The sequence below is a fragment of the Anabrus simplex genome, chromosome 5 (assembly GCF_040414725.1).
Source record: "Anabrus simplex isolate iqAnaSimp1 chromosome 5, ASM4041472v1, whole genome shotgun sequence".
Taxonomy (NCBI): Eukaryota; Metazoa; Arthropoda; class Insecta; order Orthoptera; family Tettigoniidae; genus Anabrus; species Anabrus simplex.
Window position 1 is genome coordinate 371,375,614 of NC_090269.1, and position 24,501 is coordinate 371,400,114.

The 24,501-nt window shown below is 41.2% G+C and overlaps 1 protein-coding gene across 1 annotated transcript in view; it reads left to right on the plus strand.

Annotated features, from left to right (window-relative positions):
• The window catches only part of LOC136874548 (allergen Tha p 1-like), a 36,233-nt gene extending 11,973 nt beyond the window's left edge, over window positions 1-24,260 (plus strand). Inside the window, exon 2 of the mRNA XM_067148184.2 lies at window positions 24,079-24,260. Coding sequence (XP_067004285.2) covers window positions 24,079-24,260 — 182 coding nt within the window. The remainder of the gene's footprint in view (window positions 1-24,078) is intronic.
• The last annotated feature ends 241 nt before the right edge of the window (window positions 24,261-24,501 follow it).

Below are 24,501 nucleotides of genomic sequence, written 5' to 3' on the forward strand. Positions count from 1 at the left end.
AACAGTTAACCCAGCCTTACGAAGGCGATCGAGAACTTCTCGCAGATGATCTAGATGTTCTTCAAAAGTCTCTAAAAATACGACGACATCATCTAAGTAGTGATATAAGTACTCGAATTTGATGTCGGAGAAGACCCTATCTAGTAGCCTAGTGAGCACAGCTGCCCCCGTGGGGAGCCCGAAAGGTACGCGGTTGTATTCATATAAATTCCAGTCCGTGGCAAACGCTGTCAGGTGTTTAGACTCTTCGGCAAGGGGAATTTGATTATAGGCCTGATTCAAGTCCAAGATGGTGAAGTACTTGGCCTTACGAAACCATGAAAAACAAGAATGTAGGTCAGGAAGGGGCACAGATTGCAACACCACCTTCCGATTGAGAGCCCTGTAATCAATGACAGGCCTGAAGCCTCCTTGGGGTTTCGGGACTAGAAAAATAGGCGATGAATACGCCGACTTAGAGGGCCTAATAATACCATCCTTCAACATCTGATCGATAATTTCTTTCAGAGCCTTCATTTTAGGTGGAGATAGCCTACAAGGTGGAAAACGGACAGGAATCGAATCCGTGACCTCAATTTTGTATTCAATAAGGTCAGTAACACCAAGAGTATCAGAGAACACCTCGGGAAACGACAGACACAGTTTGCGAATACTATCAGCCTGCTCCTCAGGTAGATGTCTAAGGTCTAACAACATCTCATCCTGGGTAGGCGAAATAGAAGAACATGACACAGAATTACACTTTAATAGTGGGATTTTACAATTAGAAGCAAATTTGAATGTGCACGACCTAGACTGGAGATCGAGCACAAGACCAGTGTGAGAAATAAAGTCAGCTCCCAATATAATGGGGCAAGACAATTGCTTGGCCACAAACAATTTAACTTTCCATGTAAACTTAAAAATACGAATTTTGACCAGTAAGGAACCTAGAATTTCTAATGGAGATGAATTAGCCGATACGTATTGAACAGGAGAAGAGACATAGTCAGGAAGTTTACAAACCGTTTTCAATTTAGAATACCATTCAGCCGAAATAATCGAACAAACACTGCCTGAATCTAAGAGAGCTGTTATAGGCTCGTTATTTAACTCAATCTTAAGAAAAGGAACAGGTGCGGGGGTATCCGCCGCAATCCTAAGACATTCTTTAGGGCATTCAAAAGATGAATTTGAAGGCTGATCGTTCTCTGCATTTACAACCTCTTTACTAGGGGCTGAGTCTCGGGAAGATGGATTAGTCGACTCAGCCGAAGCCACTAGTCACTTTTTAGTATTGGCATAGGTGGAATTTGCACCAGAAGTTGAGCAGGAGGGGGTGCTATTTGAGTTTGGGCAATTCTTGGCGATATGTGAGAAGGCCCCACACTTAAAACAGCCTTGTGATGACCCGGCTCCATTCCTTGTCCCACTTGACTTGATCAGTGGACACTTGTTGCGCAGATGGTCAGGCGACCCGCAAGCATAACATTTACGGGGATTGACTGGTCGGCGAGGTGGAGGCCGAGTATTACTAAAGGAAGGCGGGGGTTCTTTCGCGACACGCAAAGAATCGAAGTATCTAACTCCTTCCGCTGAGACGGCCAACGCTTCAAGTTCAGAGAAAGTTTGCGGGCACGCCGCGAAACACAAATATGACCTGTAGGGTGGTGAAATCCCTTCCACAATAGCTTGTACAATCTGATCCTCAGGGAAATGAAGAGCAAACACCCTAGTATAAAACTTAATGTCCTGTATGAAATCAGCCAAGTTTTCATCCAAGCGTTGTACACGGTAATAGTACTTCTGAATAAGGGAGGACCTGGCCCTAGCCGGGATGAAGTTAGCTAGCAAATGGGCATGGAAATCCTCAATAGATGATTGCTCGGCAATGGCTCTTACGATTTTATCTGAGAGAATACCAATAGTATACGGATAGATAATTTGCAAAATTTGACATGGAGAAAGAGAAAACACAAGGGCATGATCCTGAAATTCAACTAGAAATCTTAAAAAAGAAATTACATCACTGGTGGTATTAACGGAAAACTTAGAGATACCTCTGAGCAACATTGCCAATGGATGAGGCAAGCTGCTAAACCCGGGTGACATAGTAGGTAAAGGTTTCAATGGCAAGGAAGTTAATTCAGAACGGATGTTACTCAAAGATGCACGACGTTCAGATTCGTTGTCCAATGGGGCAGGGATAGTTTGAGCAGCAACGGTTATCCTATTAACTTCTCCCTTGGGAGGCGCTTCCTCACTACCTGCATTCACTATGGTGGGTTGATCAGATTTGGGAGGAACTTCCCCAGTTAACAATTGAGTGACCTTACTAGATAATTCGGAAATATTTTCCAGGAGCGTACTAGCTTCCTTCCTCTGAACGTCATTCAGTTTTAGAGACAACAGATCGTTAACCCTATTCGAAAAATGATATAGCCTGCCTTGCACACGCTTACTTTGATTAGGAGAAGGATCATTTTCATCAAAAAAACTAACTACAGAAGCTAGCCCAGTAATATTCTCGACGATCGTGGAAAGAGAGTCATCAATTTCTTTCTCTCCCAAATTGGGGATGGAAATGGGCAAATCAAGGGACTCTCTAAGCTTGTTAGTGTCTACTGCAACCGTGCCTCCAGATTGCACATTTCTGATAGTTAATTCATAGATCAACTCCTCCTTGCGCAAATAGTTAAGATGGAGAACATCACGAGGGCCGGGCATGGTGACAGAACAATTTTGAAAAACTCAAAAAATTCCAGCAACTGGGAAAATAGTTAGAGTTCGGAACAAACAATGTTTAGCCGTCAAAAGGGGTAAATTGAGATCCATTCAACCACGCTCTGCTACCACCTGTTACCGTGTTTTAGCGGTAGGTAGAGGTGAAAGAAGGTGCGGGTGTGAATGGATCTCAAGCTACGAAATTATAGTGCCTGTAAAGTAAATTTAAAATTTAATACGGTTATATTTTCTTTTCAAAATAAATAAGTAACAAGCATGGCAGGTACAGAATAGCAAGTCAAAATAAGGTAGTTACAATATTTACAGAATTTGGGCTTCGCGCCCCGAGTTCACAATGCTTGGCCAATCAGCTCAGTTTTACCCCAAACACAAGTTTTAACAGAGGGGCAGAAAACCCTATTCATACCTAGGAGCCCTTGCTCCAAATTACACTGAAAAGCCTCCTCGAGGCATACAACATACAATTTTCAAAAGAGCCACTCGCTCTCAAATTTAAGCCTCTCCCAGGCCACACCAAACTCCACCTTCAAGCTGTCCTCAACGGACATAAACACAGGGGTAAAATACCCAATCTACTGAGGTCTATTAAACGAAAAGAATGTTAATTAAATGACCTCTAAAATAACAATTTGAGAGGAGGCGAACTTGCACTCCTAATACACTAGATTAAGACCTACTTGGCGCTAGGCCGTTAATACAAGGGCTAATCCCATACTAAAGAGGTGACTTAAGAAGAGAACAATTTGTTTTACATTAACGAAGAATAGGTTGAGAAAAATAAGTTCACCTCAAAACAATATGAGTGGGAGCTCGAGAGGGTTAGCACTCTCTATCCCAGAATGTAGCTTTCCAAGAGAATAGATGAAAAGAGTAGTTACATTTACATTTTAGGAAAAGGTTACATGGTGGAACGCTTCGCACCCGCCCCGAGAGTTAAACTGCTGAGCTAGCAAAGAAAGAATATATTAATCGGCCATTACCTTATAGTTGACCGCTGCCGGAGAAAGAGGCGCTTCCCGCCTCCTGCTATGTACTTAATACACTGAAAGATGGAACAGAAGTGGCCCGGAGACCCAAAAATCAGCAGTTTATATCCTCTCGCGGAAGGTTCTAGGTGTTAGGGGAAAGAAAACACCCTCCCACAAACTTTTTATTGGCTAGGGTATAGAAACATATTCAAGTTGGGGGAAGATACCAATGATTGGTCAGAAATTAATAACAGAAATTCGGGATTGGTCAAATGCAAAACAAGGGGAAAGAGAGGGGTATACAGCCAACTTAAACAATAACAGAAAGAAATTTAACAAAGAACAAACTTTTGAAATAAAATTTTCTCCAAAGAACAGTTATTTTTCTTCCCACTAGGGTGCACTATTGTAGTTTTTCAGTGGTGTCCTCTAGAAGAGAAAGTTCACACTTCTTACTTCAAGCAAAACAAAAGTACGTCGAAAATGACACAGTTCACAAACTCAAAAATTTCCAGGTGGTGACATCTTCTGAGAAACTAGAAAATTAATAGGGTAAATAAAGTTCAGAGTTCCTCCAGCAGAGGAGTTTCCACAGGCGCACATTTTAAATTAGCGGAGTGGAGGTGTACCGCCCGGTACAATTATTATTATTATTATTATTATACATACATACATACATACATTATCATTATAGACTGTTATGCCTTTCAGCGTTCAGTCTGCAAGCCTCTGAGAATTTACTAAACGTCACCACAATCCTCGATTTGCAACTAGTGTTGTGGCCTCATTTAGTTCTATACCTCTTATCTTTAAATCGTTAGAAACCGAGTCTAACCATCGTCCTCTTGGTCTCCCTCTACTTCTCTTATCCTCCATAACAGAGTCCATTATTCTCCTAGGTAACCTATCCTCCTCCATTCGCCTCACATGACCCCAACACCGAAGCCGGTTTATGCCTACAGCTTCATCCATCGAGTTCATTCCTAAATTAGCCTTTATCTCCTCATTCCGAGTACCCTTCTGCCATTGTTCCCACCTGTTTGTACCAACAATCATTCTTGCTACTTTCATGTCTGTTACTTCTAACTTATGAATAAGATATCCTGAGTCCACCCAGCTTTCGCTCCCGTAAAGCAAAGTTGGTCTGAAAACAGACCGATGTAAAGATAGTTTCGTCTGGGAGCTGACTTCCTTCTTACAGAATACTGCTGATCGCAACTGAGAACTCACTGCATTAGCTTTACTACACCTTCATTCAATCTCACTTACTATATTACCATCCTGGGAGAACACACAACCTAAATACTTGAACTTATCGACCTGTTCTAGCTTTGTATCACCAATCTGACATTCAATTCTGTTGAATTTCTTACCTACTGACATCAATTTAGTCTTCGAGAGGCTAATTTTCATACCATACTCATTACACCTATTTTCAAGTTCCAAGATATTAGACTGCAGGCTTTCGGCACAGTCTGCCATTAAGACCAATTCTTCAGCATAGGCCAAACTGCTTACTACATTTCCACCTAACTGAATCCCTCCCTGCCATTTTATACCTTTCAGCAGATGATCCATGTAAACTACGAACAGCAAAGGTGAAAGATTACAGCCTTGTCTAACCCCTGTAAGTACCCTGAACCAAGAACTCATTCTACCATCAATTCTCACTGAAGCCCAATTGTCAACATAAATGCTTTTGATTGATTTTAATAATCTACCTTCAATTCCATAGTCCCCCAGTATGGCGAACATCTTTTCCCTTGGTACCCTGTCATATGCTTTCTCTAGATCTACGAAACATAAACACAACTGCCTATTCCTCTCGTAGCATTTTTCAATTACCTGGCGCATACTGAAAATCTGATCCTGACAGCCTCTCTGTGGTCTGAAACCACACTGGTTTTCATCCAACTTCCTCTCAACGACTGATCGCACCCTCCCTTCCAAGATGCCAGTGAATACTTTGCCTGGTATACTAATCAATGAGATACCTCGATAGTTGTTGCAATCCTTCCTGTTCCCTTGCTTATAGATAGGTGCAATTACTGCTTTTGTCCAATCTGAAGGTACCTTACCAACACTCCACGCTAATTTTACTACTCTATGAAGCCATTTCACCCCTGCCTTCCCACTATACTTCACCATTTCAGGTCTAATTTCATCTATTCCTGCTGCCTTATGACAATGGAGTTTATTTACTATCCTTTCCACTTCCTCAAGCATAAATTCACCAACATCATTTTCCTCCTCCCCATGAGCTTGGCTGTTTGCAACATCACCATTATGATTTCCTTTTACATTGAGAAGATGTTCAAAATATTCTCTCCACCTCTCCAGTGATTCCCTGGGATCTATTATGAGTTGACCTGAATTCCTCAAAACACTGTTCATTTCCTTTTTCCCTCCCTTCCTAAGATTCTTATTACTGTCCAGAAAGGTTTCCCTGCTGCTTGACCTAGGCTTTCCAGGTTATTACCAAAATCTTCCCATGATTTCTTTTTTGGATTCAACAACTATTTGTTTCGCTCTGTTTCTTTCATCTACGTACAAATCCCTGTCTGCCTCGGCCCTTGTTTGGAACCATTTCTGATAAGCCTTCTTTTTACGTTTACAAGCTGCTCTCACTTCATCATTCCACCAAGATGTTCGACTTTTCGCATCTTTACACACAGTTGTTCCTAGGCATTCCCTTGCTGTTTCTATTACAGCATCCCTGTATGCCACCCATTCACTTTATATATCCTGAACTTGCTTACTGTCTACTGTTCGAAACTTCTCACTAATCATATCCATGTACTTCTGTCTAATTTCCTCGTCCTGGAGATTTTCTACCCTCATTCGTTTGCAGACAGATTTCACTTTCTCTACCCTAGGCCTAGAGATACTTAGTTCACTACAGATCAGATAGTGGTCTGTATCATCGAAAAATCCCCGAAAAAATCGTACATTCCAACTGATTTCCTGAATTCAAAATCGGTTAAGATATAGTTTATTATGGATCTGGTACCCCTAGCCTCCCATGTATAGCAGTGAATAGCCTTATGCTTGAAGAATGTATTCGTAACAGCTAAACCCATACTAGCACAGAAGTCCAGCAAACGCTTCCCATTCCCATTAGCTTCCATATCTTCCCCACATTTACCAGTCACCCTTTCGTATCCTTCAGTTCTATTCCCAACTCTCGCATTGAAATCGCCCATTAGCACTATTCTATCCTTGCTGTTCACCCTGACCACGATGTCACTCAATGCTTCATAAAACTTGTCAACTTCATCCTCATCTGCACCCTCACATGGTGAATACACGGACACAATTCTTGTCCTAATTATTCCCACTGACAAATCTACCCACATCATTCGCTCATTTACGTGCCTAACAGAAACAATGTTGCGTGCAATGGTATTCCTGATAAAGAGCCCTACCCCAGACTCTGCCCTTCCCTTTCTAACACCCGTCAAGTACACTTTATAATCTCCTATCTCTTCCTCATTATCTCCCCTTACCCGAATATCACTTACTCCTAGCACATCCAGGTGCATCCTCTTTGCTGACTCAGCCAGTTCTACCTTCTTTCTTCCATAAGCCCCATTAATATTGATAGCTCCCCATCGAATTTCATTTCGTTCGCCAAGTTGTTTCCAAGGAGTCCCTCGCCTGTCAAATGGGAGTGGGACTCCATTACTCCCATAGGTCCGAGGCTTGCTTAAAGTGTTCTGAGCTCGGTAAATTCATGAAGCAGGATGCTGCCCTACTTGCACATAGTCCAAGTGAGGATCTCTCCTCTAACGGGTTATGGACCACCGGTGAATTGTATAGTCCTAGCCGCCTGAGCACATGGAGGGCCACGACTCAGAATATGTCCGAGATGCCCACTCCCATTCCAGAGCAACTGGTATCCCGACTCTCAGGACCACTTACTAGGCCACTCAGCCGTTGCCCATGGTTCACGAACTAGGACGTGACTACAGTAACCCACAAACATGAACCATTATTATTATTATTATTATTATTATTATTATTATTATTATTATTATTATTATTATTATTATTATTATTATTATTATTATTATTTTTATTTATCTGCCCAGATTTGATTTCTGCCACAAACTGAATGAGGGACTCCACTTGTACCACCTCAAGGGCAGTGTCCTGAAACTTGAGACATTTGGTCGGGGATACAACTGGGGAGGCGGACAGCACTTCTCGAAAGTGACCTCATCTGCTATCCTGAACAGCGGCGTTATAGCGGATGGAAAAATTAGAAGGGATAGGCAAGGACGACGGAAGGAAGCGGCAGTGATCTTAAGTTAGGAACCGCCCCGGCATTTGCCAAGAGAAGTGACAAAACACGGAAAACCACTTCAAGGTGGAAATCGAACTCCCTTCTGCTCGTTTGACCTCCCAAGGCTGAGTGGACTCCGTTCCAGTCCTCGTACCACTTTTCAAATTTCGTGTTAGAGCCGAGAATCGAACCCGAATCTTCAGAGATTGACAGGTAGCACACTAACGACCACACCACAGAGGGGGACCATTAATTTATTACCGTATTATTATTATTATTATTATTATTATTATTATTATTATTATTATTATTATTATTATTATTATTATTATTATTATTATTATTATTATTATTATTATTATTATTATTATTGTACCGGGCGGTACACCTCCACACCGTTTATTTAAAAGTTGCGCCAGTTGAAACTCCTCTTCTGGAGGAAGTCTGAACTTTATCTACGGTCTTAATTTCCAAATTTCTCAGAAGATGTCACTACCTGGAAATTTTTGAGTTTGTGAACTGTGTCATTTTCGACGTACTGTTGTCTTGCTTGTATTAAGAAGTGTGAACTTTCTCTTCTAGAGGACACTACTGAAGATCAACAATAGTGCACCCTAGTGCGGAGTCAAAGAACTATTTTGTTGGAGAAAATTTAATTTCAGGAGTTTGTTCTTTGTTAAATTTCTTTCTGTCATTGTTTAAGTTGGCAATATTTACCCCTTTCTTCCCCTTGTTTTGAATGTATCCAATCACGAATTTTTTCAATTAATTTCTGACCAATCTGGTGTATCTTTCCCCAACTTGAATCTGTTGCGGGGTCCTACCCAATAAAATCTTTGTGGGAGGGTGTTTTCTTTCCCCTAACGCCTAGAACTTTCTGCGAGAGTATTTAAACTGCTGATTTTAGGGTCTCCGGCCACTTCTGTTCCATCTTTCAGTGTATTAAGTACATAGCAGGAGGCGGGAAGCGCCTCTTTCCTCGGCAGCGGTCAACAATAAGGTAATGGCCGATTAATAAATTTTTTCTTTGCCAGCTCAGCAGTTTAACTTTCGGGGCAGGTTCTAAGCGTTCCCCTATGTAACCTTTTCCTAAAATGTAACTTCTCTTTTCTTCTATTCTCTTGTAAAGCGACATACTGGGATAGAGAGTGTTAACCCTCTCGAGCTCCCACTCACATTGTTTGAGGTGAACTTATTTTTCGCAACCTATTCGTCAGTAATGTAAGTTAGTAGTTTCTTAAGTCACCTCTGTAGTATGGGATTAGCCCTTGCATCAGTGGCCTTAGAGCCAAAATAGGTCTTAAAGACAAAGTGTATTAGGAGTGCAAGTTCGCCTCCTCTCAAATTGTGATTTTAGAGGTCATGTATTAACTTTCTTGTCATTTAACAGACCTCAGTAGATTGGGTATTTTGCCCCTGTGTATATGTCCTTTGAGGACGGCTTAAAGGTGGAGTTCGGAGTGGCCTATGATAGGCTTGTATTTTAAGGGGAAGTTGCCCTTTTTGAAAATTGTGTTTCTGCCTCAAGGAGGCTTTTGGATGTAATTGGAAGCCGGTGTTTCTGGCATGTTTGGGGGTTTTCGGCCCCTTTGTTGTATGGTGTTCATTGTAAGGTTGGGCTCATGGCTCAAGAATTATGTTTCTGACTTTTTGAAGCCCCAAATGGGGTACCTATGTAAATGTATTTGTCAATCGTGTTTCGGCTACTAAGTACCTGTTCTCTTTGTTGTTACCTAATTTTGAAAAGGAAATATAACCTTGTTAAATTTTAAAATTAATTTCACTTTAGTAGCTTGAGACCCCTTCACCACCCAGCACCTTCTTTCATGCATAACTACCACCAAAACACGGTAACAATTATTATTTGCGAATGAGCCCATTAGGACTACGCAAAGTACTTAGAGACAGGCATTTGCCTTTCTTTGTGCCCACACTTCCTTCATTCGTTTGCTGTGTGCTTCTTTTCTCTCTTGAGACCATGTTATTCCGGTCTTCTTCCTCGGTTCCTCCACTTGGTCAGCTTGCCACTTATGAACTTTCGCTCTGAAGATAACCCGGCTTTGGATGTCTTCAGGTGTAATTCCTGCCAGTTTGAGATCTGTTTTAATTTCACCAGTCCATTTTATTGTGTCCGTTTTGGCTTTACTTCGGTTTTCATAAAATTCAACTATTTGCTTGGTAAGTCTATCTGGGTTCATCCTTTTTATATGTCCAAAGAATCTTAATCTGCGTTTTCTGATGTCGCTGTGAATGTTAGAAAATTGTTTGATTTCCTGTTTCCCTCTAAGGCGGTACTGTTCATCTACGAGTTTTGGGCCTAAAATTTTTCTAATGATCTTGCGTTCCTTTTTCTGAATATTTTCTAGATCAGTTTTCCTGTTCAAAATTAGTGTCTCTGATCCATAGAGTCATTCTTGTTTTATTACTGTATTATAGTGTCTTAGTTTTGCATGCTTGGAGAGACACTTTTTGTTATAGATGTTTTGGGTGAGTCTATATGCAGTTTCCATTTTTTGGCATCTAACTTCGTTGGCTTTTGTTTCTATTCCATTCTCCTCAATTATTTCACCGAGGTATTTTAATTGCTGGACCCGATTTATTTTGCCATATTTTGTCTCCATGAATTTAGGGGCTTCTTTGCTGCAGGTCATGTATTCAGTTTTTTCAAACGATATTTGGAGGCCGACATTTCTCCTGTTTCTTTCAGGAGTTCGATCTGGTTTATGGCTGTTGAAACGTCACGAGTTAAGATTGCCAGATCGTCCGCAAATGCCAGGCAGTCTACTGCTAATTATTATTATTATTATTATTATTATTATTATTATTATTATTATTATTATTATTATTATTGTTACCGTGTTTTGGTGGTAGTTATGCGTGAAAGAAGGTGCTGGGTGGTGAAGGGGTCTCAAGCTACTAAAGTGAAATTAATATTAAAATTTAACAAGGTTATATTTTCTTTTCAAAATTAGGTAACAACAAAAGAACAGGTACTTAGTAGCCGAAACACGATTGACAAATACATTTACATAGGTACCCCATTTGGGGCTTCAAAAGTCAGAAACATAATTCTTGAGCAATGAGCCCAACCTTACAATGAACACCATACAACAAAGGGGCCGAAAACCCCCAAACATGCCAGAAACACCGGCTTCCAATTACATCCAAAAGCCTCCTTGAGGCCGAAACACAATTTTCAAAAAGGGCAACTTCCCCTTAAAATACAAGCCTATCATAGGCCACTCCGAACTCCACCTTTAAGCCGTCCTCAAAGGACATATACACAGGGGCAAAATACCCAATCTACTGAGGTCTGTTAAATGACAAGAAAGTTAATACATGACCTCTAAAATCACAATTTGAGAGGAGGCGAACTTGCACTCCTAATACACTTTGTCTTTAAGACCTATTTTGGCTCTAAGGCCACTGATGCAAGGGCTAATCCCATACTACAGAGGTGACTTAAGAAACTACTAACTTACATTACTGAAGAATAGGTTGCGAAAAATAAGTTCACCTCAAACAATGTGAGTGGGAGCTCGAGAGGGTTAACACTCTCTATCCCAGTATGTCGCTTTACAAGAGAATAGAAGAAAAGAGAAGTTACATTTTAGGAAAAGGTTACATAGGGGAACGCTTAGAACCTGCCCCGAAAGTTAAACTGCTGAGCTGGCAAAGAAAAAATTTATTAATCGGCCATTACCTTATTGTTGACCGCTGCCGAGGAAAGAGGCGCTTCCCGCCTCCTGCTATGTACTTAATACACTGAAAGATGGAACAGAAGTGGCCGGAGACCCTAAAATCAGCAGTTTAAATACTCTCGCAGAAAGTTCTAGGCGTTAGGGGAAAGAAAACACCCTCCCACAAAGATTTTATTGGGTAGGACCCCGCAACAGATTCAAGTTGGGGAAAGATACACCAGATTGGTCAGAAATTAATTGAAAAAATTCGTGATTGGATACATTCAAAACAAGGGGAAGAAAGGGGTAAATATTGCCAACTTAAACAATGACAGAAAGAAATTTAACAAAGAACAAACTCCTGAAATTAAATTTTCTCCAACAAAATAGTTCTTTGACTCCGCACTAGGTTGCACTATTGTAGATCTTCAGTAGTGTCCTCTAGAAGAGAAAGTTCACACTTCTTACTTCAAGCGAAACAAAAACACATCAAAAGTGACACAGTTCTAAAACTCCAAAATTTACAGGTAGTGACATCTTCTGAGAAGGTAGAAAATTAATAACGTCAATAAAATTCAGACTTCCTCCAGCAGAGGAGTTTTAACTGGCGCGCATTTAAATTAGCGGCGTGGAGGTGTACCACCCGGTACAGACCTCCCCCCCCAAAAGTTCCTCCACGGGGTAACACAGAAGAACATAAACTTTTATTTGAAAATAAGTTCCAAGTTTTGATGTTGATATTAAGATAACTTGCAGAAGTATTTGAGAAATTTCTTAATTCGGTTCCAAAATTTTGTTGTTGGAGGTGAAGTGAAGTCTTTAGGTTTATAGAAGTTGAATTTCTGAAGATAAGCTTTTACTACTTAAAAGTGAAGGAAAAATTTGCAATGTCCATCAGATATTGCTGTTGAATTCCCAAATGTAGTTATCACTTATAGTAACTGTCCATGTAGTTGATGTTGATGAAGTTGGATGGCCGGACCGGCCGTTGCAGCTTGCGTCCAAAAGGAGGCCGCTCGGACCCCTTAAGTACCCTGAGATACCGCTCGCCCGCACTATGAGGGGAGCAGAGTGTTGAAACACGCCGCGCCCGCGGTGAACATATACAGGCTGCGGGCCAGTAGCAGGTCGTGCGCCGCACATCAGCCTTGGCCGGGAGGAGAGTTCCGGCTCGCCGTGCACATGTCGTCCTCGCTGGAGAGGAGGGGGCCCATCCCCCTCCCCAGTTGCTGCACGGCGCTGCGCGGCTGCGGGGGCACTGAAACATTAAAGCTAGGCGGCAGAATTGTGTTGGACCATCGTCTTTTTGAAGGCACAGGCATTATGGAGAGGTTGAGGGGCCAGCGGCGTGTAGATATCCATTGCATTTAATCTTATGAAGCCACTGTGTAAGGTGGAGCAGGAGACGGGAGCGTGGTAATGGCCGTGGCAAGAACAGGATGGCAGTTTAACGGATCGGGGCGGGTTTTACAAAAGGCTTACATCTAAAACCAAAATATTATAGAAGGGGCAGAATGCCATAAAAGTGAAACTCAAAAAAAAAAATATAACCTTCATATCCTTTCAAAATAATATGAAGCAAGTTAACACAAAATTACACCGGTTTCACCTGGGACAGGTGAACCCTAAATATCCTCTCGGTGGCTGGATTACTTAACAATAAGGTAACCGGCATAAGAAAATCGAGAATGATACAAGGCCCATGAAATCTGGGGGCAAGCTTGCCCGCGGGAACAAAATTTTTGACCATAACCTGGTCACCTACCTTCAAAGGGGTTGGTCTCCGTCCACGATCATACCTTTCCCTAACCTTTTCATGAGACACTTTAAGATTGGCTTTAGCCTTCTTCCAAAGATCTTTAATGTTGTCCGGATCTATTATCTCGGGTAGAATGTCATTCAGAGACCAGAGGTTAGAGAGCGGCGAGTTGGGAACAAACTTGAACATTAAAGAAGCTGGAGTGAACTTGTGAGATTCATGAACCGCTGAATTCAAAGCAAAAGCTATCCAATGCAGGGACGTGTCCCACCTGGAAGGATCTTCATGATGATAGGCAATGAGTGCTGACCTGAGATTACGGTTAACCCGTTCAGCCAGAGATGGTTGAGGGTAATAAGCAGAAGTAGTTACATGAGAGATGGATAAGTCAAAACAGAATTTACGAAATAAATTAGATGTAAAAGCCTTAGCATTATCGGAAACTATGTATTGACAAGGACCAAAAGAAGCAAAGATAGTATTAAGACAAGAAATGGTGGACTGAGCGGTAGCCAGCTTAGTCGGAAATAACCAGGAAAATCTAGTAAAACCATCTACACATACAAAGATGAACTTGTTGGCATTCCCCTTTGACTGGGGGAAGGGTCCCACATAATCAATATACAGGCGCTCCATGGGGCGCGACGCTTGATGAGAAGACAAAAGACCTACCTTAGTGGACATGGTCGGTTTACTAAGCAAACAGGATTTACATGCCTTTACTAATTCACGGATTTCACCGTCCATACCTTTCCAGATGAACATGTCACGAATCTTTTCACGAGTTTTAAAGATACCCAGATGCCCTCCTAATGGGGTCTCATGATAATACTTGAAGATCATAGGTACAAGAACCGCTGGAACAACAACTTTCGCCATCTTATCATGCCTCGAAGGGCAACATAGAACTCCATTCCTCAGAACATAAGGGACAACATGTTCCCCAGAAGAAAGGGTTTCCATTATCGGAGCCAGCGTCGGATCTTCACGTTGGTATTTCTCGATATCCCTAAACAGCATGGGAACATCTGTTAGGATGGCATTAACCTCAGATAGCATGGACTCGGGAGGTGATGGACTGTCGACCTGTTCATGGTTCTCAACGTCGTCTGAAAACATACGGCTGAGTCCATCAGCGACAACATTTTCGGTACCTCGGATATGCCTGACATTGAATTGGAAGGCAGAAATACGGATGGCCCAACGGGCTATACGACCAGTACGACGCGGTCTACCTAAGACCCAGCTTAATGCTTGATTATCTGTCTCCAGGTCGAATTTGACGTGTTCCAGATAGAGACGGAACTTTTCTAAGGCGAATAAGACTGCCAACCCTTCGAGCTCATAGATGGAATACTTGGCTTCTTGAGCCGATAGAGTCCTAGATGCATAGGCGATGGGTCGCCTCCCTAGTTCAGTCTCTTGAAGAAGGACTGCCGCTACCGCCGACGACGACGCGTCCGTTTGGACGATGAATTTCTTTGAGAAATCAGGCATAGCAAGGACAGGGGCATTACAGAGAGCTAATTTCAGATCTTCAAAAGCGGCTTGTTGAGAAGGTCCCCACTCGAATTTGATGCCTTTCCTACGAAGAAGGTTCAATGGCGCCGCTCTATTAGCAAATTTAGGAATGAACTTTCTGAAGAAATTCACCATACCAATGAACCTGGCGATACCTTTAATGTCCTTGGGAGGTTTAAAATCACGGATGGCCTGTGTTCTAGAATGATCGACTGCTACACCATCAGGTGACACAATATGCCCTAGGAATGACATAGAGGGCTTAGCAAAAGCGACCTTGGACAACTTGACAGTTAACCCAGCCTTACGAAGGCGATTCAGAACTTCTCGCAGATGATCTAGATGTTCTTCAAAAGTCTCTGAAAATACGACGACATCATCTAAGTAGTGATATAAGTACTCGAATTTGATGTCGGAGAAGACCCTATCTAGTAGCCTAGTGAGCACAGCTGCCCCCGTGGGGAGCCCGAAAGGTACGCGGTTGTATTCATATAAATTCCAGTCCGTGGCAAACGCTGTAAGGTGTTTAGACTCTTCAGCAAGGGGAATTTGATTATAGGCCTGATTCAAGTCCAAGATAGTAAAGAACTTGGCCTTACGAAACCATGAAAAGCAAGAATGAAGGTCGGGAAGGGGCACAGATTGTAACACCACCTTCCGATTGAGAGCCCTGTAATCAATTACAGGCCTGAAGCCCCCTTGGGGTTTCGGGACTAGAAAAATAGGCGAAGAATACGCTGACTTAGAGGGCCTAATAATACCATCCTTCAACATCTGATCGATGATTTCTTTCAGAGCCTTCATTTTAGGTGGAGATAGCCTATACGGTGGAAAACGGACAGGAATCGAATCCGTGACCTCAATTTTGTATTCGATCAGGTCAGTAACGCCAAGAGTATCAGAGAATACCTCGGGAAACGACTGACACAGTTTGCGAATACTATCAGCCTGCTCCTCAGGTAGATGTCTAAGGTCTAACAACATCTCATCCTGGGTAGGCGAAATAGAAGAACATGACACAGAATTACACTTTAATAGTGGAATTTTACAACTAGAAGCAAATTTGAATGTGCACGACCTAGACTGGAGATCGAGCACAAGACCAGTGTGAGAAATAAAGTCAGCTCCCAATATAATGGGGCAAGACAATTGCTTGGCCACAAACAATTTAATTTTCCATGTAAATTTAAAAATACGAATTTTGACCAGTAAGGAACCTAGAATTTCTAATGGAAATGTATTAGCAGAAACACATTTCACAGGAGAAGAGTCATAGACAGGTAGGTTACAAACAGACTTCAATTTCGAGTACCATTCAGCCGAAATAATGGAACAAACACTGCCTGAATCTAATAGAGCTGTTATAGGTTCGTTATTTACCTCAATCTTAAGGAAAGCAACAGGTGCGGGGGTATCCGCCGCAATCTTAAGACACTCTTTGGGGCATTCAAAGGACAGATTAGCAGATTGAACGTTCCCAGAATTTTCGATCTGCTTACCAGGGGCTGAGCCTCGGGAAGATGAATTAGTTGACTCAGCCGAAGCCACTAGTCACTTTTGATTGTTGTTAGAAGTTACCCCAGAAGTTGAGCAGGAGGGGGTGCTATTCGAATTGGGGCAATTCTTGGCGATATGTGAGAAAGCCCCACATTTAAAACAGCCTTGTGATGAACCAGCTCCATTATTTGCCCTACTAGACTTGATCAGAGGACACTTATTGCGCAGATGGTCAGGCGCCCCGCAAGCATAACATTTACGGGGATTGACTGGTCGGCGAGGTGGAGGCCGAGTGTTACCAAAGGAAGGCGGGGGTTCTTTCGCGACACGCAAAGAATCGGCGTATCTAACTCCTTCCGCCGAGACGGCCAATGCTTCAAGTTCCGAGAAGGTTTGCGGGCACGCCGCGAAACACAAATATGACCTATAGGGAGGTGAAATTCCCTCTACAATAGCCTGCACAATCTGATCTTCAGGAAAATGAAGGGCAAACACCCTAGTATAAAACTTAATGTCCTGTATGAAATCAGCCAAGTTTTCATCCAAGCGCTGTACCCTATAATAGTATTTCTGAATCAGAGATGACCTCGCGCGGGCAGGAATGAAATTTGCAAGCAAGTGTGCTTGAAAATCTTCAATAGATGACTGTTCAGCAATAGCTCTTACTATTTTATCTGAGAGAACACCAATAGCATAAGGATAGATTATTTGTAAAATTTGACAAGGGGAAAGAGAAAACACAAGGGCGTGATCCTGAAATTCAACTAAAAATCTTAAAAATGAAATAACTTCACTGGTGGTGTTGACAGAAAACTTAGAGATACCTCTTAGCAACATTGCCAATGGATGAGGCAAGCTGCTAAACCCGGGTGACATAGTAGGTAGAGGTTTCAGGGGCAAAGAAGTTAATTCAGAACGGATGTTACTCAACGATGCACGGCGTTCAGACTCGTTGTCCAATGGGGCAGAGATAGTTTGAGCAGTGGGGGTTTTCCTATTTACTTCTCCCTTAGGAGACTCTTCCTCGCTACCTACATTCACTATGGTGGGTTGATCAGATTTGGGAGGAATTTCCCCAGTTAACAATTGAGTGACTTTACTAGACAATTCAGAAATAGTTTCAAGGAGCGTATTAGCTTCCTTCCTCTGAACGTCATTCACCTTTAGAGACAACAGATCATTAACTCTATTTGAAAAATGATATAGCCTGCCTTGCACACGCTTAATTTGATTAGGAGACGGATCATTTTCATCAAAAAAACTAACGACCGATGCTAGCCCAGTAATGTTCTCGACGATCGTGGAAAGAGAGTCATCAATTTCTTTCTCTCCCAAATTGGGGATGGAAATGGGCAAATCAAGGGAGTCTCTAAGCTTGTTAGTGTCGATAGCAACCGTGCCTCCAGATTGCACGTTTCTAATAGTTAATTCGTAGATCAACTCCTCTTTGCGCAAGTAGTTAAGGAGGAGAACATCGCGAGGGCCGGGCATGATAACAGAAAAATTTTGAAAAACCTCAATAAAAAATTTCCAGCAACTGAGAAAATGGTTAGAGTTCGGATCAAAACAGAGTTTAGCCGTCAAAAGGGGCTAAATTGAGACCCATTCAACCACGCTCTGCTACCACTTGTTACCGTGTTTTGGTGGTAGTTATGCGTGAAAGAAGGTGCTGGGTGGTGAAGGGGTCTCAAGCTACTAAAGTGAAATTAATATTAAAATTTAACAAGGTTATATTTTCTTTTCAAAATTAGGTAACAACAAAAGAACAGGTACTTAGTAGCCGAAACACGATTGACAAATACATTTACATAGGTACACTCATTTGGGGCTTCAAAAGTCAGAAACATAATTCTTGAGCAATGAGCCCAACCTTACAATGAACACCATACAACAAAGGGGCCGAAAACCCCCAAACATGCCAGAAACACCGGCTTCCAATTACATCCAAAAGCCTCCTTGAGGCCGAAACACAATTTTCAAAAAGGGCAACTTCCCCTTAAAATACAAGCCTATCATAGGCCACTCCGAACTCCACCTTTAAGCCGTCCTCAAAGGACATATACACAGGGGCAAAATACCCAATCTACTGAGGTCTGTTAAATGACAAGAAAGTTAATACATGACCTCTAAAATCACAATTTGAGAGGAGGCGAACTTGCACTCCTAATACACTTTGTCTTTAAGACCTATTTTGGCTCTAAGGCCACTGATGCAAGGGCTAATCCCATACTACAGAGGTGACTTAAGAAACTACTAACTTACATTACTGAAGAATAGGTTGCGAAAAATAAGTTCACCTCAAACAATGTGAGTGGGAGCTCGAGAGGGTTAACACTCTCTATCCCAGTATGTCGCTTTACAAGAGAATAGAAGAAAAGAGAAGTTACATTTTAGGAAAAGGTTACATAGGGGAACGCTTAGAACCTGCCCCGAAAGTTAAACTGCTGAGCTGGCAAAGAAAAAATTTATTAATCGGCCATTACCTTATTGTTGACCGCTGCCGAGGAAAGAGGCGCTTCCCGCCTCCTGCTATGTACTTAATACACTGAAAGATGGAACAGAAGTGGCCGGAGACCCTAAAATCAGCAGTTTAAATACTCTCGCAGAAAGTTCTAGGCGTTAGGGGAAAGAAAACACCCTCCCACAAAGATTTTATTGGGTAGGACCCCGCAACAGATTCAAGTTGGGGAAAGATACACCAGATTGGTCAGAAATTAATTGAAAAAATTCGTGATTGGATACATTCAAAACAAGGGGAAGAAAGGGGTAAATATTGCCAACTTAAACAATGACAGAAAGAAATTTAACAAAGAACAAACTCCTGAAATTAAATTTTCTCCAACAAAATAGTTCTTTGACTCCGCACTAGGTTGCACTATTGTAGATCTTCAGTAGTGTCCTCTAGAAGAGAAAGTTCACACTTCTTACTTCAAGCGAAACAAAAACACATCAAAAGTGACACAGTTCTAAAACTCCAAAATTTACAGGTAGTGACATCTTCTGAGAAGGTAGAAAATTAATAACGTCAATAAAATTCAGACTTCCTCCAGCAGAGGAGTTTTAACTGGCGCGCATTTAAATTAGCGGCGTGGAGGTGTACCACCCGGTACAATTATTATTATTATTATTATTATTATTATTATTATTATTATTATTATTATTATTATTTCCGGCTCCATGGCGAACTGGTCAGCGTGATGGTCTTTGGTCCCAGGGGCCCCACGTTCTATTCTTGGCAGGGTCGAGAAATTTGACCATCATTGGTTAATTCCGTTGGCATGGGGGCTGGGTGTGTATGTAGTGAAACCGTTCAATACCACGTTAATACACATGCCATGAAGCCTAGTAAGACATATGTGCCGTTTTGCACATCATTTAATGAAGTATTTGGTGGCAACAGCAGTTTACGCTCTGTCCGGGATACGAACGACGCTGCGCGAGCTTGGAGGCAAGAGCCCTATTTGAGTGAGCGCGACCTTAGTGTTGCCATCTTTAACGTGCAAGGCATTCAGAGAGATTACGCTACTCTCAGAAGGCTGCTTGTATTATAAGGCGTGGTTAACTTACAGTGTTTCAACTCAAGAACTGGATATTACCACCAGTCCCCTACCTTTTTCGTAGATACCAACCCACAAATTTCGCGGGCTAAATAATAATAATAAGGAAAATTTGTTACAGGCCCAGAAGAAGTACATCAATAAACACCGCATAATTTACGGTATTTCATAATATGGAAATATCAGTTACTTCTCGTACGCATTCTTAATGACGCACTTAAGATTGCGCCCCAGTGATGGATGCCAGATGTTTATGGTAGTGTTCGTAACACAGAGCGGAGAGTCCCCACTACCTCCACTATCACGTCAAAGAACTCTTTAGCAATTACTATTAAACCCGGGATGTGATTTGAATGAAAATAGTTCAGTAGATAGAGGGTGTAAAGATCTACAAATTGAATATCCATTCGACTCTGGAAGTTGATTACTAGTGGAGCGATTGTGTCAAAGTGGGAGGAGCATTCCCTTTCCAGGGCGAATTGCATTGGTCTGCTATAAAAGGAGCTTCCCCCGGCCTGCCAATATTCACTCTACTCAGTCTGTTCAGTATACGCTGTCTATTCAGTTTATTAATTTTACTCAGTCCTTTTCAGTCAGTTTATTCTGTGTCAGCCTGTGTCAGCCTAAGTGTTTCCTGTGTGAAGCTGCAGTTATTTTGTGATGAATATGTGTGATACCGACATTAGTACTCAGTGAGGGAGTTAATACAAGTGATATGATCTGCAGGCTCAAGAAATGTGTTCGTGTAAAGACCGGGTTACGATATTTGCAATCGTCAGTGCGGAGTGAGGTATTAAGCATAGAGAAACAATGATCATTGTGCAATAATTAGCTCATGTGCAGTAATTATAGGCAATAAGTGTAATAAAATAAATGTCAGGTCAGCCAGGAATGTGTACCACATGTGGAGAATGACGCTCAGTTGGGAATAAACAAATTAGCGGATAGGCCTATCTCTATCTGTCACGAACGATCGGGGCGCGAGTGGCGATCTTCAGAGACATTAATCGCTACTTGTGGTAGTTCATCTCGAGCTTATGAGTGGTTACTACCACTGTCGAATTATCGTGAAGTCAGATAAACATTGCTTTAATTGACCCAACTTCTATATATTTTCGCATGTATGTGCGTGCTCTTTGAAACCAGGATCTACAGCTTCGAGAGCGTGCCTTTGTGCCAGAGATATTTCTGAGTGGAGAGACAGCGTGGGACTTTCGACGACTTGGAGGTAGCAGTTTCCAGGCTATCGTGGAGTCAACGCCGAGCCACATGAACCCAGGACCTTCTACTAGCAAAATGGCTGTCATGGATAAGTAAATCCATGTGGGTACCACCAGATGACAGCAGGTTACCCACCAAAATTAAAAGTAAATTCCAATGATCTCTTAGCATAAAAATCCGTAAATGTTGTAGGAATATGTTAATTTAGCTTTGCAGAAAAAGTCAGTAGTATGCATTTTGATTTCCTATATGATGTGTGGATAGCGAAATATACGAGTTTCAAAGGGGTACAGTTTCTTTTACTAAATTTCTTGTCTTCAGTGTGATTATGGGATAATCAAAACATTCATCTCCGGGAATCTGCATGAACTAGTGTATAACGCCTATGGGTTGTATGTTTATTTAGTGAGGCACTCGTAGATGGGGTGGCCTTAAATAATTCGGCTAATTTCCAAAATATTTCCAATTAAATGCAGATGGTATGATCTTCCTAATTTACAAACATTAATTTGTTCAGGTGCTTCACAATTTAAATTTTGCATGACTGTAGACATCCTCCTTTAGTTTAAGGATGCTGTTAAATGAAGAAGATACGATTGCTCGAGGTGCGAACAAATGACTTAGGTAGATACGCGAGTGTGTGTAATGTTATAAATCAATCCCACATGGTTAAGGGTCATCTAAATATTTTAGAAGATATTTGAATAGTGTGAATATTAAGTACATGTGTTTTAAATTGGGGACGTTAGAAATAATATGTGAAAATGTGCAGAACGGGAGGAAATGTTAATAATAATAATAATGGTGAGGCTAGCAATACATTTTGTTGAGGAAGTGGATAAAATGAATGATATGTGAATAATGCCCACGGAGGTAATATGCATGGAAAATATGCGAGAGATGAAATGAATTAATCGTTTATTCCGGATGGAGTTGTGTGTATCCACTCAGCTGTTGTAGCTAGAGCATGTCTTCGAGGCGAGTGATTTATGGCCTTGTAGTGGAGGGTGAGAGAAAGTGAAATTCGTGACCCTCAGTTGTTCTGTTCCATTAAGGCTATGTCTGCCGCCCGTGCGCCTGTAAAAAGCAGAGATAATATCGCTCATTTCAAACACCGTATTTAAAATATTCAAGTGCTTAGTAATTTGTTTTCGCAAGGCTGTGTGTTCATTCAGCCGGAGCTGAAGTATTCCTTCCAATTAGCGTACTTAAACAAAGTCGTAGTAGGGAATTTAAGATAGCACCTCGAAGCTAAGATGGCGAGGTTTGACACCCGACTGGTTTCGAAGTCCTTGTATCGTCACAGATTCCGGAGAGCATTAATGTGTAATTATTATTTGTTTACAGGGATAATGCTTCACCATATTATATGGGATTGTTTGTGCTGTATGTAATTGTACGTTGATTCATTTGTAGAGTTACAGGATAAACAACGTTGAGCGTCCGCATTGTAAATATTGGTATTAAACTTATCACCCCGGAGATACCGGTATATTCAGTAGGGTGGTAATATTGAATGTGATTTTGTAAGAATTATAGTGATAGGCGATGGCGTGATATTCATGATTGGGTAATTAGTTGGAGTAGATGGGATGTACTTGTCCGATGCTAATTCCAGGATCTCGACTCTGTAAAAATGATTCACAAGAGGTGCCACTGTCTTCATGTAATGTATGTACTTATGTCACAATATAGTGGTTATCCAAATGATATCAGTATTAAGGTGAAATAGACAGGTCCCTATTAATTTGTTGTAAAGTGTAATACATGCAGCGTTGGTGATTTTGGATTGGGAATGCAAGAATGAAATTCAGGAGTGAATAACGGACTGACAAAGACATTAAATGGCATTACCCATGCATTAAGATTAAGCGTATTATATGTTAAAAATTGCCACTCAGGCAATTATGAGACATATCTCGTGTGTATAAAGTTTTAACCAATTATTTATCTTAGTGATTAGAATTATGTTGTGAATTCGGTAAAAATCCATTATTATTATTATTATTGTTGGGAGATCAGAAGAATGCACGTGCTCGGTGAGGAACGGGGCGAAGGGGTTTTCACCAGCAGAGCCAGTGACGCAATGGTTACCATAGCAACTCCGCTACTACCCAGACGACTTTATATTGTCTTCTACTGGCAGCTCTTCGCTCTTGTCGTTGTAATCCAGCAAACTGCGAAGTGTGAGTCAATGTTTTTGTGTAGCAGATAAGAGCAGATAAGAGCCGATCTGTCCGGGCAGAACAGGAAGTTCGTGCTTGCAGGCCACATTCCTCACTCTTGCATTCTTCTCATCTCTACACAGTATTATTATTATTATTATTATTATTATTATTATTATTATTATTATTATTATTATTATTTAGTAGATTGTGTATTCCTCTTACTACAGTGCCTTACTATCAAAATATTTACTTCACATACCTACTTTATTCATCGAAATTAACCATGACCCGTATACTCTCGAGCGTAGCCGTTGTGCTGAATGAAAGAAGGGAGGATGCGACATCGATGCCCTGCTTTGATTTCATCCATGAGATTTCCATCCGTGACATATTTATGAAGCAGGATTTTATACTTAGTACTCTGTCGAGACCCGGGGCAGGTACAGTGGGGCCTACCGTCTTCATCATCACTTCATACTCATCATGACGCGCAGTCATCTACGGACGTCAAATCAAAAGACCTGCACCTGGCGAGCCGAACATGTCCTCGGACACTCCCAGCAATAAAGCCATACACTATTTCATTATTATTATTATTATTATTATTATTATTATTATTATTATTATTATTATTATTATTAAACATGCACTTTAATAAGGAATTTAAGTTCAGATTATACATCATTTTTCTTTTACAGCTGTCCTAGTAGATGCCTTGAGCAACAGTTGTGCTAAATGTACGGAAGTGCAAAAGAATGGAGCTAGAAAGGCTATCAAACACCTGTACCTCAACAAACTTGAGTTGTGGAAGGAGCTCGCCAGCAAATATGACCCCAAGGGCGAGTACATCAGTAAGCATCCAGAAATGACCAAGTCTTGATCATCATAAATAAATTATAAAATACCAGTTAATACCCAACTTGTGCTGCTACGCCTCAATAAATAAAAGGGTTTTTAATTTATTCTACTTTTGCAACATTTTACTAACATTTCTCTTCATTATTTTTGGTTGTTTTGTTATTTATATTTTTCTTATTACATTTACTTGTAATTAACTTACTAAACAAGGAAATAATTACTGTAAACATGTTCTAGTACGTAGATTGATATGTCTGTTAATT